At 41.5% G+C, this 16101-nt stretch overlaps 1 protein-coding gene across 1 annotated transcript in view; it reads right to left on the bottom strand.

Moving 5' to 3' along the window:
- Positions 1-14106, bottom strand: part of lyst (lysosomal trafficking regulator) — a 77162-nt gene extending 63056 nt beyond the window's left edge. Inside the window, exons 1-2 of the mRNA XM_030069936.1 lie at positions 14026-14106; positions 909-1000 (exon numbers count right to left, since the gene is read on the bottom strand). Of these exons, the coding sequence (XP_029925796.1) occupies positions 909-1000; positions 14026-14106 (173 nt within the window). The remainder of the gene's footprint in view (positions 1-908; positions 1001-14025) is intronic.
- Between the last annotated feature and the right edge of the window lie 1995 nt (positions 14107-16101).

Below are 16101 nucleotides of genomic sequence, written 5' to 3' on the forward strand. Positions count from 1 at the left end.
ACGGCAGAGAGTTTTCTTGAGAGTTTTCAAAGGCACCTCAAGCACACAAAATATTTCAGGTTTCCTGGGTTGGCATCAGTCAAGCCAGGCTAAAGGCCACTCATGAAAGCCTGCATGGTTTATCTACATCGCCCACTGCATGATTATATCCAGTTCTGCTGCACGCAATGAGGAGATTAACAATGCACGCACACACACACACACACACACAGGCATATTTGGAGCAGTTTTATAACGTGCACTCCAGAGTATTTGGTCCTTTTGTCTGGTTGAGGACAATGCAAACCAAATAACGGGACCAAGACCTCGCAGGTGTCAAACCTTTTTGATATACATACTGCAGTGCAGCTTGTTATGAATGACAATATGAGTCAATTCAAAGACAAAAAAAATGACTAAAAGTGTTGTTGATTTTGTGTGCTTGGCTGCAGTTACAGGGACTGGTAGCAGATTTGGTTTGACCCTCTCCCCCTTCACAGATAAAATCTGTACAGTGCACAAAAACATCTAATTTGTGAATCCATGTGACTTTGTTTATATCTCTGGTTTGCTTGTAATTGGGAAGCATAAATCTAAATCAATCATAAACTACATAAAATTACACAAAATAAAACAAAACAAAAAACAAATGAAGTGAAGTAAACATTTCAACTCTGGTCTCAAATGTATAAAATTTATGTTCTTTTGGGGAAAATTTCCAGAAGTGACCGATATGTTTTGAGCCTCTCAGTTTTTACATTTGAAAGATTATTGATTTTAGCACCTACCTTACATCCAGCCTAACATCATTAGAAAAATATTTGCTTGAATTGTTTTGCAGGCTTTTGTTCACCTTTAAAGATAGTAAAAAGTCTGTTAATTCACTGTTAAAAATCATCCCCATCTATCGATAGTAAAACGAGACCTACCAAAATTTCAGAGCATCCTTCTTGCCTTGGCTGTGGAGCTGCCGCACACAGTGGAAGAGACACAGGAAGTTCTCAAGACACTGAAGGCTGACCTGATGAGACACAGAAAGACACAGATAAAACACCAGGAGCAGCTGCATGTATCAAAGTCACCTCACCTGCACTCTTCATGATTAATAAAAGTTTTTCCAGGAACTGAAAAGAATGATGCAGAACCCAGAAACATTGCCACCAGACTGTCAATTAGAATAACACTGTCCTCAGTTATAAGCCATCATTTGTAATTGTTATATATGGTGCGGCCCATTATCTTTAACACTGTAACAACCACAAATTTTGTTATGCGCAACCATCACTCACATGTCGAGTTATCAGATCACATGCGATGCACATCATACATCTTTTTGAAGTCTGTTTATTCCACATACTTTCCTCCCAAACACACAGAAACACTAAAACAATGCAAGCTCTCACACATACACAACAGAAAAAGAAAAGCAAAGTGACTTGTTATCCTGCTTTTTCTCAATTTTGAAGAGAAAACTTTGCAGTGCACAAAACAGTGCAGAGACCCCAAACGAACGGTCAAAGTTCATACTGTTTACTCTAAATAATGTACATCGCATACTATCAGATACTGTTTAAATGTTTAAGTCACAATCAGCCGTAAAAGATAACATCTCATTTTAACCTTCTCAGTGTAGCAGTGTTTCCCTATCATAGGCAGTGGTGGGCAGGGCGCCTACCACTGCTACAGGGTGTGTAGTTCTCAAGGTTAACCCAAACCCACAGGAACACAATGGGTTAATAATAATAAAAAAAAAAATCTTAAAGTTGCTTTAGCCTATACATCTATCTGTGTGTGACGCTGTGGAGCTTTTCTCTGTGGTGCAGTGACGGTGAGACCCACACACCACTTCAGACGAGTGTGGGCCCCCCCGTCTTTGTCTCTGTCTCTCTAACGGTGTGTTTTGACCGTGCGTGAAGGTGCTATTATTTCTAGACTGCGCTGTTTAATTTCAGTACTGTAATGGCGCCAACGTCTCCCACTCTGCACCCAGTGTTGACCAGGTTGGTATCTCTTCTCTCCTCATGATCATCATTATCATCAGCCTACTATCAGCAAATATGCAGGGCTAGTAAATTGTAGTAAACCCATGAAGTCTGAAATAACGACTAGCCTATAAGTTGCAAAATGTAGATTAATTTATTTAGTGCTTTTTTTTTTTTTTTTTTTTTTTTTAAATTGGGTATCAACCTCACTTTTAGCCTTGTGAACCCAGGCCGCTGTGGTTGGGCCTCAGTCTTGATACGTGGTGCACGCTCGGAAAAACTGGTATCGGTGGATTGGTAAAGAAACACCAAGCAGAGACGTGATCCATCTCACCTCACGGTGGAGCCTGACCACACAGAGGGAACTCGGCACCAGAGTTGGCAAGTTAGTCGGGGCTTTAGCGGCGCGACAAGCCACCAGACCGTTTCAGCTGCATCACCGGTTACAGGGGAGTGTGTTAATACCTCCGCAGCAGAAGTGTGATCCTCTAAGCCAGTGCCCTGCCATCCCCCCGCCCCCATTCCCTGGAGTCAGCTAGACAAGAGCTATACAGGAGCGAGCTGTGTGTCTCCGCTAATCTGACACCGCTGACTGGATTCATTCAAGCCACGCTGCTCTCCGACTGATCTGGCAGTCCTGTGTGTCTGGGTCACAAAGCCAAAGAAGAGACAGCTCACACTACCACGACATAACACGCAGTCTACCCCACAATGCCTCAATGCACTGACTGGAGACAAATAAATAAATAAAATGTACTCAAATAAGAGGCCTATACATTTTTTTTTTTAAATTATGAAGTCACAAAACGAAACACAAAAGTGGACGTGAACTGCATAATACTGAATGACTGTTTACACCAGTAATAAATATAGTCAGTTGTGCATAATCTGAAAATGAGGAATTTCCTATTGGATGCACAATGTAATTCACTATGACCATATAGAATTACCTTTAACAGTAGTCTGCTTGTCTTTTGCTCTGCATACTGATGCACATGATGTCCTTTTGCCCATCCACTTCACTTCCACTACACGTGCCTTTCCCATCCAAGCCACCAAAATGCGCCTTTTATTAGATTTCTTTGACATCAACTCGTTTTATTGTCCTCGGTGTCAAACTGGTGTTATGCCGAGGTTGCACCCTTGCTGACAAAATGCAGCCATCCACCCCAGTTTACCCTAACCTTAACCTAAAGAAACCTCTGCCTAAACATCTATGGGTGCATTTTCCAGCAGGTGCAATGCATTCGTTTGGTCCACGAAACTCTGAAAAATGCATGCATGCCATAAACTGGGTTAAGGTTAGCCAGGGGTTTCCTCAGGTTATGGTTAGGGTAAACAGGGGTGGATGCATTGTAACCCGGCCAACACTGGATAAAAGAGACGCCCCACATAAGATGACATGGATGTGACATTAAGTTTGTTTCCGCCAAGCAGAAACTGCCATGTCTCTCTGTGGGTGTCAGGTGATTGACAGTTAAGCACCACGTAACATAAAGCGCACATTTGATATGAAAACACAAAGAAATTATGATATGATAGAAACTCTGGGAAAACCAAATTAAGGCTTCATGTTTTGTCTACAGTAATGGAGAATAAAGCTCCAATTTTTAAGGCTGTGGAAGTTGTTTTTCATACTCTGCAAGAATGAATGGCAGCAAAAGGCCCTCTGAAGGCAGAGAAGGAAGCCCTGATAGTGCCAGCGACAGCGACTGTATGCAGAGAGCAGCGTGAAGAATGCTAAACAGAGGAGCAACTTAGACCACTGACATAAAGTTATGTAAGAAAAAAAATGACTGCTTTAATGTTCATCTCTGGTAATTCTGAGGCGATGGCAGGGTAAATCCACCATTACTACCATTAACTTGGAAAAACACACACTGGCTTTGCAATTTATGTGAAGCCAGTGTGTGAGTGTGTGTCTATTTGTGGGGTGTGTGTGTGTGCATATCTATGATCTCCTGATTTTCCAGAACTATCAATATCCCCCCCATTGATTTTCTCACAACCCGTGACTAGAACACAAGTGTCTAAATGCAGATTTTTTACAGATTTTTCACCGGAACGTCTCAAATCAGTTTCTCAGGTACCTGAAGATTAGTCACACCTCGGCTTTCACTGCTAACTATCACACTCAGAGCAAGGATGAGTCTAGTTTTTCAGTGAAACTGGTGGCGAGTTGACTTCCTTCCTGTTTCATAACAGTCAATGAGTTTCATTTTTTTCCCCACCAGAGAAAATGTAAACTGTAAAATATTTTCTACAACCATTTCCCTGCCAAAAAACATTTTTACGGTATTTGCCAAATATGGAGTCTCTTCAGTCTATGTCAAACAAATTTACTGCCAAAGACAACAGCAAAATGTGGATGAGCTCTAATTTTAAGAAGGTCTGGCAGTTTGTCGTGTCACAGGCAAGAAGCTGCTGTTCACATTTCAAGTGTCCTAAAATCTTACGTGCTGATTTTTATTGGTGGTGAAGATGCAGAGATGACCACACTCACCAGGGTCAGTGGGCAGGAGGGAAGGGGGTCAGGGAGGGTGGGGTCACTGCACACCAGGGGACTGGACAACAACACAGGAGAAAAAAAAAAAAAAAAAAAAAAAAAAAAAAACAGGAACAGGAGGAGAAAGAGAAATGCATGGATGAGAAACACAGGAGAGGACAGAGGTAAAAACATGAGTGCAGGCAGGAAAACAGAGGAGAGAGACAAGCGTGACAGCAGATCATAGGTTCAGTAAAGGGGGGTGACAGAGAATCAAGAGAAGTCCTACTGGTTGACAAAACTGTGACTAGTTTAACGAATAACAAGGCCCCAGGCTCGAGCTATACTAACGAGAGGGCTTTCTCTCTGTGCATGGAAGTGAATCTCTGAATATTATTATATTGAGGTTTATGGTGTGTCTCATAGTCCCACAGTTTACATATTCCATGTGACTGACTGCCTGTGTACACAAGGCCTGTGTGTTTTCTCCCCAAACCAAAGAAAAAGGGAAACTGAGAGGTTGCAGATAACGCTCTCTTCACAACAATGGGGATGTTATTTCCTCTGAAGCTCTAATCTAATAGTACTACAACACTCAGCACAAACCAGCCAGGAGATGGGAGTGATCTGATAACGGGGACACTGCCAATACTGATTAATACAGCTTGTCAGGCTAATCAACAGTTCACGGCACTCCAAGACCTCATTCTGTAAACAGCAGGAAGGCTTTGACCTTCTTCTCTCAAGTGATGAACTTCTTCATTTGCTCATTTGTCATGCAGACAGACACGAACTGTTTGGGCACTTGAGAGACAAATGCTAACTTCCTAGTGATGCTCTCAATCTCTCTTAAAGCCATTTGCATTTTAAGACTTAGTCTTTGTTGACAGCAAAGCCAAAGGAGTAGAAAAATTGAAATTAGACATGGCTACTATGAAAAAAAGAGAGATTTTTTTGGTTTGTTTTACCAATTATGCAAAAATGTATGATATAGATGGGTGTATATGGGGTGTGCAGAGTAATTTTTCATATGTACATGTTTGATTTTTCACCTCAGTGACAATTTGGCATGATGCAGTTTCACAGTTGGCCTTTGTTGCTAAAAAGTTAACAACTTCGCCAGCGGTCTGCCTGTTTCCTTCACACAACACTTCCTGACAGCAGAGTAGTAAAGAGGTACCGGATGAAGAAATAGTGGGCTCTGTGTAGGAGAAAAATAAGCATAACTGACTGAGGAAATGTTGCTCCACATGGTGCATTTATGGCACCATTTTTTAAAATTTCTGCCTGGGGAAAAAAAATTCATCCTTGGGAAGAATGTACAGATTGCCAATAGATTCCTTCCATCACTGATAGCCGATGTTATCATTTTACCCCGACACAGCAGCACATTTTATTTTCCTATTTCATTTTAATCTCAGTCTTGGGCTGGGCCTTTATCATGGATCATGTGTTGAGGAGGTTAAAAATAACCATCAAGATCTATACCTGCATCTTCACAGTGGCGCCAGTGTTAAACCATCGCTGTTTGCAGTATTTAACATTTAAGTTGATAAGATAAGCGCAAAGATATGATTTGATATTGCAACTGAAAAATAAACAAACAATGCTCTTGCTACCAATAACAAAATTCTTTACCGATGCTTGTAGGGAAATTCTGACGTCTCGATCCACACAAAGCAATGTGTCATCAAAGATTGTGAATAAAACCTGCCAGAAAGCACCGTTTGCAACCTTTTTTGGTTGAAAAGTCCCAAGATGTATTTCACTGCGCTGTGAGTGAAATACATCATAATGAGTGCCCATTTGGACTGCGCTGAAGCCTGGCAAGAAGCTGCAGCCGTGAGACTGTGATGTGTACAGCTAAAAATGAAGGGTATCAACATCTTATTGCTGCCTGGGTTGAAAAATGCCAACATTTTCCTTTAATTTAGGAGATTTTAGAAGAAGAATTTGGAGTAAAATAAAATAAACGGATTTTCTGAAATGGTGGATTGATGATGGGTTGGAGAATAACCCCAAGCCCTCTGAAAATATTGCAGTATCAAGATATTAAATTTTGGATATTGCCCTAGCCTAGTAGATATGTATCTATGCTGTATCTTCTCCTTCCTCAGAAGGTACCAGCAAGTGAAGGGGAATGCAGGTCTGAATTTTGAAAGCTAATTTTCTGCAATCACTCTTACCGGAAAGCTGTGACTCGAGATAGGCTGTTTTTGCACTGTCCTCGTCCAGCACACTGATCATGGGAGGCCTAGTCATGGGAGTCTGATGGCTGAGTCACCCACTGTACCGCACACTTCCCTCTCAAGCTCTCTCGGCTAATTGGGTAGGCTACAACTGGGCAGAGGCAGTGAAAACGATGTGATCCTGTCCTCGTGAGAGAGGACATGGGGTGGTGTTTATGTAACGTTTCCGGTTTGAGGTCCTGGCTGATTTAATTTGACATTTGGGTGATGAGCATCATGAGGAGCCCCTAACGTTTCACATTTCCTCCAAATCTGAGAGGCAAGAGGCCAGAGCTGTTTCACACAAAACCACAAACAACGTTCTTCCTTCATTAAGGTGGAAACATGTCCAGAGGCGACTGGAAAGCATGTTTCTATATTTGCTAGTGCCAGGTTAATATTGTCTAGGAGATTTAAGGTATAAGGCACAGGTTTATATTATTATTATTTTTATTATTATTACCATCTTCATTGCTGTTGTTAGTTATTATTATGTTCAATTATCTCTCGCTATTAATATTCTTACTATATTATACATTATTCAACGTTATTCTATCATATTATTACTTTATTATTCAGTACTGCACAACCTCCATTGGCATGCTCTAGCGGCTGGACTATCACTGCACTGCTGTGTTCTTTTGCATTACCATATTATTTTATTACTTTTATTCTAGGGTATAATGGTGTTGGGATGTGTTGTATAAGCTACTGAATGGCTGAATTTCCTTCGGGATCAATAGTTTGTTTCTTTGTGTCTTTCTTTCATTTGTGTGACTCCTCTGTTTGTGTCCTCCTTCCTCTGTTTCCATTAACAGGAGATAGTGATTAATACTGTTTCGGTCAAGATTAATCGATCAAAACAGCCTGTGCTGGCCTCTCTGCTCTGAAGTGGACCGGGGAGTTGGGTTTTTCAGGGAGAGATCTGACTTCATAGCACGCCGCTGGGTGGAAAGAGCTGAGACACAGCAGAGGTTGGAGTCTGACTCATCCCAGAACTACAGAGATGAATTATTCATCCATCAAGCCAATCGTTTGGAACAAACCTAGAGACCAGAGTGAGTAGGAGTAAGGTTGAAACTTAGGACGGGAACAATAAACGCAGATGTAAAACGTGTCCTGTGGTGAACCAGCAAGCATGAACAGTTCCTCAAAGCAGCACAGATAAGACTTCACTAAAAAGGCAAATGGTAAACACAGCTCACGGCATACTCAAACTCATAATTAACACATGAACAACATTAAATATTATAAACAACCTATAGTTAAAGTGGTGTGATCATCACAAGACAAGAGCCTGACTGCTTGTTTTTTAAATACTTGGATCACAGCCATTGATTTTCACTCAAAACACAACGAGTCATGGTGAATTCAGCACAAGAAAAAAAAACAGGGAATAGATGAAATATTTTCAGCATACTAATGTGTTTCCTGACTGGCCACAAAAGCAGCAGGCCAACAATTTCTTTGTATTCTCAGGCTGGAAATGCACCTACATTTCAACAGGATGTGTAAGTTGACTGAGGGAGCTGATAATAATTTGTTTGTGAGGAAAAGGAGAAGAGCTGTTGCTGTTGACTAGCCAAGCCATTTGAGGTTTGTCATCACTGAAAATGTAGATGCAAACCTGCAGCCTCAGAAACCTGCTGGGCGTTTTTCAGTTTTTCTTGGGTCAGATTTGTCCGAATAAGACCCCAAAATGCTCAAGTAACAAACAGTATTGTTGCCAGTGAAAAGGTGCGGCACCTGGGACAACCTGCCTTAAGGTGCTGCTAACCCACTCTGGGTTTCAAAGAAAACTTTTAGAGTCCCATGATGGTTTAAATGAGGTTTTAACAGCTTTTCCAGCAGGCTAAGACTACAACTCTGCTGCAAACATTGAATTGCTGATTTTTTATTTTTTTTTATTTTATATTTATGCTTACAAAATATCAGCTACTGACAGCTTAAATAAAGACAAATATCACTTCTGAACCAGATAACATAAGCAAATTTCACTCAGATATATCAAAATCAAGGATACCTTACTCTTTCCACTGCAGCTTCATGAAATTCACAAAAGATATCCAATAATTAGCAAAAATTACTCTTTTTATTTTAGTGCACTCTTGTGTGTTCATCCTGCTTCAGATAACCACTGCAGTTCTATTGCAATTTGCCTTCATGCCACACTTCCTTCTATACATAACATATGTGCATTTATAGAAATTAAGTGCAGGTTGCAGCTTTTTTGCCCAAATGTTAGACGACCAACAGATCAGCACACACTGTTTCAATTCCTGACCAAAAGCTCACTCCAGCCTTGCTATTCACTGCACTTTGCCTTATATTTGCTTGACAGGTCTAATCTTCTTTAGACAAGGATTCGGGGCTTTATCACAGAGGGAAAGCGAAGCAGAGAAAAGCCCAGAAAAACTAATGACTGGAAATGTGAGTGGAATAAGTGACCACTGTCTTAGCATCAGCAAAGCACCATAATCAATCAGGTTTCCTCAGGCTGCATGCAAGTCTGTGTTTAAGTTAAAGGTGATGAAGTGCAGACGATGAAAATGTAAGTTGCAGCCTGTCTCTGATGTTACATCTACAGAATGATACGTACAAGGTGAGTCCAATGTCAGAAAGCTGTTTTAGTTGCAGGCCATGTTATTATGAATGGAGCAAAACAACTACAACTGTCTACATGTAGCGTTAAAGATGCATCACTGAAACCCCATCAATACAAACAAACAAAAAAAGGAAGTGTGCCAAACGTGAAGCATGCCAAAAACCAAACTTGGATGTTTTGAAACATCCTTCCAGCTTACACACACTGAAAATGAACAAACCACAAGCAGAACCTGGCCTTTGGCTTGGCCGTTTGCCAGGTAACCATTTAACTAAATTGACTTTGTAGTAATGAAAAGTCGGTGAGATTATGCAGAAAAGAGGGGTGACCACTTTTAAGACATGCGAGCCCAAGACAAATTTCCTTTGCAGCAAATAAAGCTAATACCATAGATTAAGCCCTGTAATAAAAGGAAGCAATCCCAAAGAATGAAAAAATAGGTGTTCAATATGAGCTGGTCCATCTCACTGAGCTACAATACCATGAAACAAGTTTAAAGTGAATGATATACAGAATATACAGAATCTTCCATGGTCATAATAAAGAAGTCTTACTGTACGCTGAATGCATCAGAAGCAGGAATACGGAGGTGCCAAGTAGCAGACTATGACCTGTGGTTTCTCTGGATACAAAAAGACAAACGAGATGGTATAAACAACATCCAGTACTTCTACAGTATTTTTGTGGCATTTCTGCTTTCTCAGTCTCAGAGGGGCATTACAGGACAGACGGGAAAGAGAAAGAGGAAGAGAGAGGTCAGAGGTCCCGGGTCAGGGCCTCTGAGCTGTGTGAGCCAGCCAACTGAGCCACCAGGGCAGGTTCAGATACGGGCTTGGTCATTATACCTCGGCAGTGGTAAGCGGTAGAAATGAGAGCCAGACTTTAACCCACACAAACATGCAGATGAAAAGCGGAGAGAATGTGAGAGAGAGACGACGAGGCTGGAAAAGATAAAAGCTGAGGGGGGAAAGAGAATGAGAGAGACTGCAGCAAAGCTGCTGCCTCGCTTGTTTTACTTTTTCTCCCTGGTACTTTATTGATTACTGCAGGAGAAATTCTCTTTTTCACTTTCCCCCGCTTCACTGTAACGTCAGATCACAGGATGAACTGCAGAAGAGCATCCTTGGAGCAGGTGGAGATTCAGTCGACTGTCTTGTTCAAGGGCACTTCAGCAGGACAGGGGCTCCCTGTCACATGTTGGGACAGTCTCTCTACATCACCATGTCGCCCCGCTCGCCTATTATCTGTATATTGACTGCAGTGACTGGCCGACGCTGCTTTGGGCTGAGGCGATGGACAGATACACACTTGTGTCAAAAGCGCTGCCGCTGATGGGATCGGCAGAATGAGCCGGAATGAGAAATATTATCTGCAGACGGCACAACATAGTGTCACAGTGTCCATGTGAGCGCAACAACCTGTCACTGTGTGTCCCCATCAGACTAGATAATGTGGGGAGGGCTATGATATCAGCAGAACAGAGTACAGACGTGCACACTTCACCTTCTCTCTCTCTCTCTCTCTCTCTCTCTCTCTCTCTCTCTCTCTCTCTCTCTCTCTCTCTCTCTCTCTCTCTCTCTCTCTCTCTCTCTCTCTCTCTCTCTCTCTCTCTCTCTCTCTCTCTCTCTCTCTCTCTCTCTCTCTCTCTCTCTCTCTCTCTCTCTCTCTCTCACACACACACACACACAGTAAACACTTTGATCACTGGGAAGGTGACAAGGGGAGAAACAAACACACAGTCGTCCTGAAGGAGAAGCTGCTGCACAAAGTGTCATGAAAGTTACCATTTATAGAAAGGCAGCGCATGCTAGCTTTGTGTAGTTCAATTCAAGCGTTAGTGTTAATTGAAATCTGTGAACGGGGCCATGTAATATACCAATATTATATTGTTACTGTAATACAAGATCAGATATCATACGGGATTTTGGATATCATAATATCATAACATCATGATATTGCATAAGTGTTGTCTTTTCGTGGTTGTGAAGGCCGCATTACAGTAAAGGTATACAATTTTCTCAACTTATTAGACATTTCAAGCTGTGTTATTATTTGCCTCTATCTGTTTGTTTATCATATCTACATTACTAATGACTGTTTATCCAAAATCTCTAGTATGTAAATTATCTTATGAAAGCGCCAATAGTAATCCCTGCAATATCAAAAAAATATCCACAGAGGTGTTTGCTCAAAGATAACATTTTTGATTTTGTCCATAATGTCCACTGAATAGAAATCAAATTCTATGGTCCTCCCCTATTCCAAAATAACTGAACTTATGATTTCTTCAGTAATAATTGCTGCAATATGATCACAATATCAATATCAAAGTATTTTGTCAAAGATAAGGTGATGTTTCTTTTTGTCCATATGGCCCAGCCCCAACTGAGAACATGCAAGTACCATTTGTAAAATTCCCTGAAGCTCCTCAGAGGAATTCACACAAGCAGTGCGCCATAATGCACAAACACAGACACATGATGACTGCGGAGGAGCCATTATCCACAAGGAAAAACCTGAGGGCTTTCCCTCCGTCCATTAGCTTCAAAAATAGCAGGGCTGCTTGTATGAGTCAAAATAATGGCCTGTTCTTTAATAATAAGCATGTGGCATCTTTCAAAAACAGTTTAAAATGGCTCATACGAGGCCAGATCACTGTTGAATCTGCAGTCCGATCCTAATCCGAGTCTCGTGATCTGGCTGCTGTTGGTTCACTGACAGCAGGAGGGGCTGCAGCCGGCTGACAGAGGCTGTGCTTACACTTGCCTTTCCAGTTTGATTTTTCTGATCATTTGCACGAAATCGCAACTCAGCTGTGTGTCCATATGTGTGTCCAGACTTCAGTGCGACCATGCAGATATATTCCACTATATCTGCTAATAATTTGTCCGGATTGTGCTCACATGCTACCCACACCTCAATGAGATCTGAATTCAATGCCAGCCAGGCCACGTCGGCATGTGGTCTGGCTGGCTGGATCCAAATGCGAGCAATATCCGATCCTGGAGCGTACAGACTTGACAGTTAATGCATCCTGGCATGATCGGGTGACAAAAGCCGCATTGAAAAGACAAGTGTAAACACAGCTAGAGATTTCACAGCATCCGCCCCCTCAGGCTCCTGTGATAAACTGATAAACTGACACAGAGGGGGAAAAATTACTTGCACTGCACTCATAATGCTCAGTCTGTGGTTGACACCTGCCTCCTCCGCTGTGCAGTTATATTAACTCACTGCGGCTCGGGCTTGTTTATCGGTTAAATCGGTGGCTCGCAATGTGAGACTGAGGAACCGCTCCACGTCCCGGAGAGGGTTCCAGCGGCTCCCCAGCAAAATGAAGAAAACTTAATTTCACTCTGAGCACAGTGACAGAACGCGTAAGGATGACAGCTATGATCAGAGGTTTCACTCTCTCAGCTGTAGTCTCTCTCCACACCCACAGCATTCACAATTATATAACTCTATATCTAAGACAAAACTCTGCTCTGGTATGTTCCTTGGGAAGAAAATCCTATCAAAAGGGTGTCTGTGGTCTAATGTGAATCTCCTCAAACGGTCTCTGATCTGAAAAAGGTTGGGAACGCCTGAGTTTTAGTAGATTAACCAGCACAGACAAGACACACTCAACACACATACTCCGTGCTGCTTTGCCTATTTAAGAGTTAGACAAGCGGATAAGTAAGTTACAGTGCACCTCAACACATCCTGTCTCTTTACACCGTTGGTAATATCTCACTGGATAAATCGCAGAATGTGGACCAGCTAAGACGTGACCAGGATTGTAGTCGGCTAAGCACCTGGGAGCAACCAAACTAAGCTTTGCACTTGTTTTATTAATGAGAAGACTATGATATTCTCTTTGTTCAAACTTCTATTTTAAGCATAGAGCCTTTGCACACCTTTAGCATCAAGTAAAGTAACTGGACAGGTTAGTGCACATATACCAACACTTTCCCCCTGTAATATTTTCAAAACCATGGTGAGAGTTAAGTATTTCTGGATCATAGAGCTACAAAATAAACACTGCTATCTGCTGTTTCTGCGCCGTCTATTTCATGTTGAGCAATAATCAACTGACTTGTGCTGAATACAGTTAGTGTGTCTGCAAGTTGCATCAACATTGACATATGGCTTTTTTAAGATCTTTTTATGTGCTATATGTTTTTATTGAAATATGATACAAGCTTTGCAACTGGGGGAAAAAAAAAAAGATGAGGATGAAAACAAAAAACTGAAAACTGATTAAAATGCAGGTTTATGTGACTGGACTGATTTCTAACCAGAGAAGACCACACCAAGGAACTAAATGGATTAAAGATTCTCTGTGGGTTTCACTTGAGTCAATGTTTCATGTCTCTAAATACATGATTAACATATATATTATTTTTTTGAGTCATATTGCATCACTTTTCCTAATTTAATGGTGAGTGTCAACACACACACACACACACACACACACACACACACACACACACATTTTGTACACATCTGTGTTTCTTTGGGGTCAATTTGACTAAAGTACACATAAAGTACCTGACAAATAAACTTAGCTAACAATTATTATTAAAATTATTTTCTGGGGGGTTAAATTACTGGGTTAAAGTGACTCCAACTGATAAGAAAATTTTATTAAATTCGAGTAGGTTTCAGAGAAAGCCCTTCAGACTGTGTGTGGTGTTTGAAACTGCAGAAACACACCACAGTCATGTTGTTGCAGTCCGGTGTGTGTCTGCAGGCAGCACCTACCTGTAGATCTGCACCCTGCAGCCTGCAGTCCATGTACTTTTCCCACGCAAATGACAGGTCCGCCTGGTGTGGACTGGCCATGTCGCTCTCCCCTTCTGCTACAGGACGAATCGAGTCAGGAATCAGTAATTTCTCCTTTCCTCAGCGGTCTTCCTCTTAATCCTCCGAGTGACCGGCAGTGGCGTGGAGACCCAGGAGAGAAGCCCGAAGCGAAAACGCTCTCCAGGTCATTCATAGCAGATGCATGTTTTCGCAGCTCTGACACTTCACTTCAATAAAAACACACAACATACAAAGTGTCAGTGGTTAGCAGGATAGGAGGAGCTGACGAAAGCAGCTAAACTGCACTTTTCTGAATGCACCCAGAGTTGCACATGGCGCTGCTGAACCCGCAACTTCGGCCGGACGAGCCTGACATTACAGCCCGAGTGAACCCGGAATGGCCAAAACAAAACAAAACAAGAGCCAGGCGACCACCAGCTAGCTAGCTAGCCGCGGGAGTTAGCCGCGTCCATCCGCCAGCGCGCCGCAGCCACTTCACTTCCGGTTTGGATTCCGCTTTCAGCGTAAAAGCATCTGGCCTGACACGTTTGGAAACCGACTTTAGCTCGGATATCCCTCAACACATCAGTAAATTTACACACACACACACACACACACACACACACACACACACACACACACACACACACACACACACACACACAAGTGCTGAAATACATGGGCTTATGTGTGTGCTTGTGTGTGTGCTTGTGTGTGTGTGTGTGTGTGTGTGTGTGTGTGTGTGTGTGTCTGTGTGTGTCTGTGTGTGTGTATACACACATGTATATTCTTTCTTTCTTACTGACTAACACTGCATGAAAATTCAAGGAATTTGGCACAAGCTTCATACCTGTGCCAAAGGACGCCGACTAAATGTCTAAATTTTTAAAACGCATCATTTAAAATAGATAGATAGATAGATAGATAGATAGATAGATAGATAGATAGATAGATATCAATATCAATACCAGCACATGCCCAGACAAGAGGAAACGACTGTACACTGGCATACTAGTTAAGTCCAACACTAGGGAGTATTTTTGAATGCTGAATTTTATTATATATTTATATGTTAATATCAAACTTGCTTCATTATTATTACTTTACTTTAATATTCAGAAAATAAAAAAAAACTTCATGTGAGTAAATATTAAGAAAATATTTTATATTTAGCTACTGTTACTGTATATCACATTTCACACACACACAAAACAAATCTCAGTGTAATTATTATAAGAATAAGAATATTATAAGTTTCTACCATCAAAGAGAAATGTTTATTCTGTGTTTTCATGATTTTCTAACATTATTATTTACTGGAATTATTCAACACTGTGTTCAGCACTGTTTTAGTATGATGTATAAATACAGGCTTTACTTGACATACAGCAGCACACAGTATAGCGGACTGTGGTTATTGCAGCCAAAGATCTAGGAGGTAAACAGTGACCAGCATTACTGTACCAGCCTTTTTACTGCCTGTGAATTCCCTCTCAGCCCCTGATCACAGCTGCACACCACCTCCTCCCTCAGTGAGCTGTGAGGCTCTGTGTGCCACCAGCCCAACACTTTTCATCCAAAATGCCAACTCACATACATTTTTAATACACGTAGCCTCACCGGGAATCAAACCCTCAAACCAGCAGGTGGTCGCACGGTGCTCTTCTCACTGGATGATCTCACATCTGTTCATATTAAATCAAACAAGAGCTCCCTAAATCACATTCAAAGGCATTCTCTAGCCACCAAAATAAAGCCAATTCTGAATGCATTTTGCACAGCGCTCTGTAGGTATGTTGTCATTTTATTCCATGCAACACTTTCTATGTATTACATTTTCATCTGCAGAAAAATTCCTACTAGTTTATAATCCTTAATTCGACTTAAGCTGTTGACGTTGGTCAGAAAACGTCGCGTTCACTGATAATACGTTTATTTTGAAAGTCAAGACAGGAAGTTCGCTGTTAATCCGTGCGTGCTTGGCAGTAATCATGAGAACAAGTGGCATAAGCAAGAAAGCGTGATAATGTTCAC

This window comes from Myripristis murdjan, chromosome 15 (genome assembly GCF_902150065.1).
Source record: "Myripristis murdjan chromosome 15, fMyrMur1.1, whole genome shotgun sequence".
Lineage (NCBI taxonomy): Eukaryota > Metazoa > Chordata > Actinopteri > Holocentriformes > Holocentridae > Myripristis > Myripristis murdjan.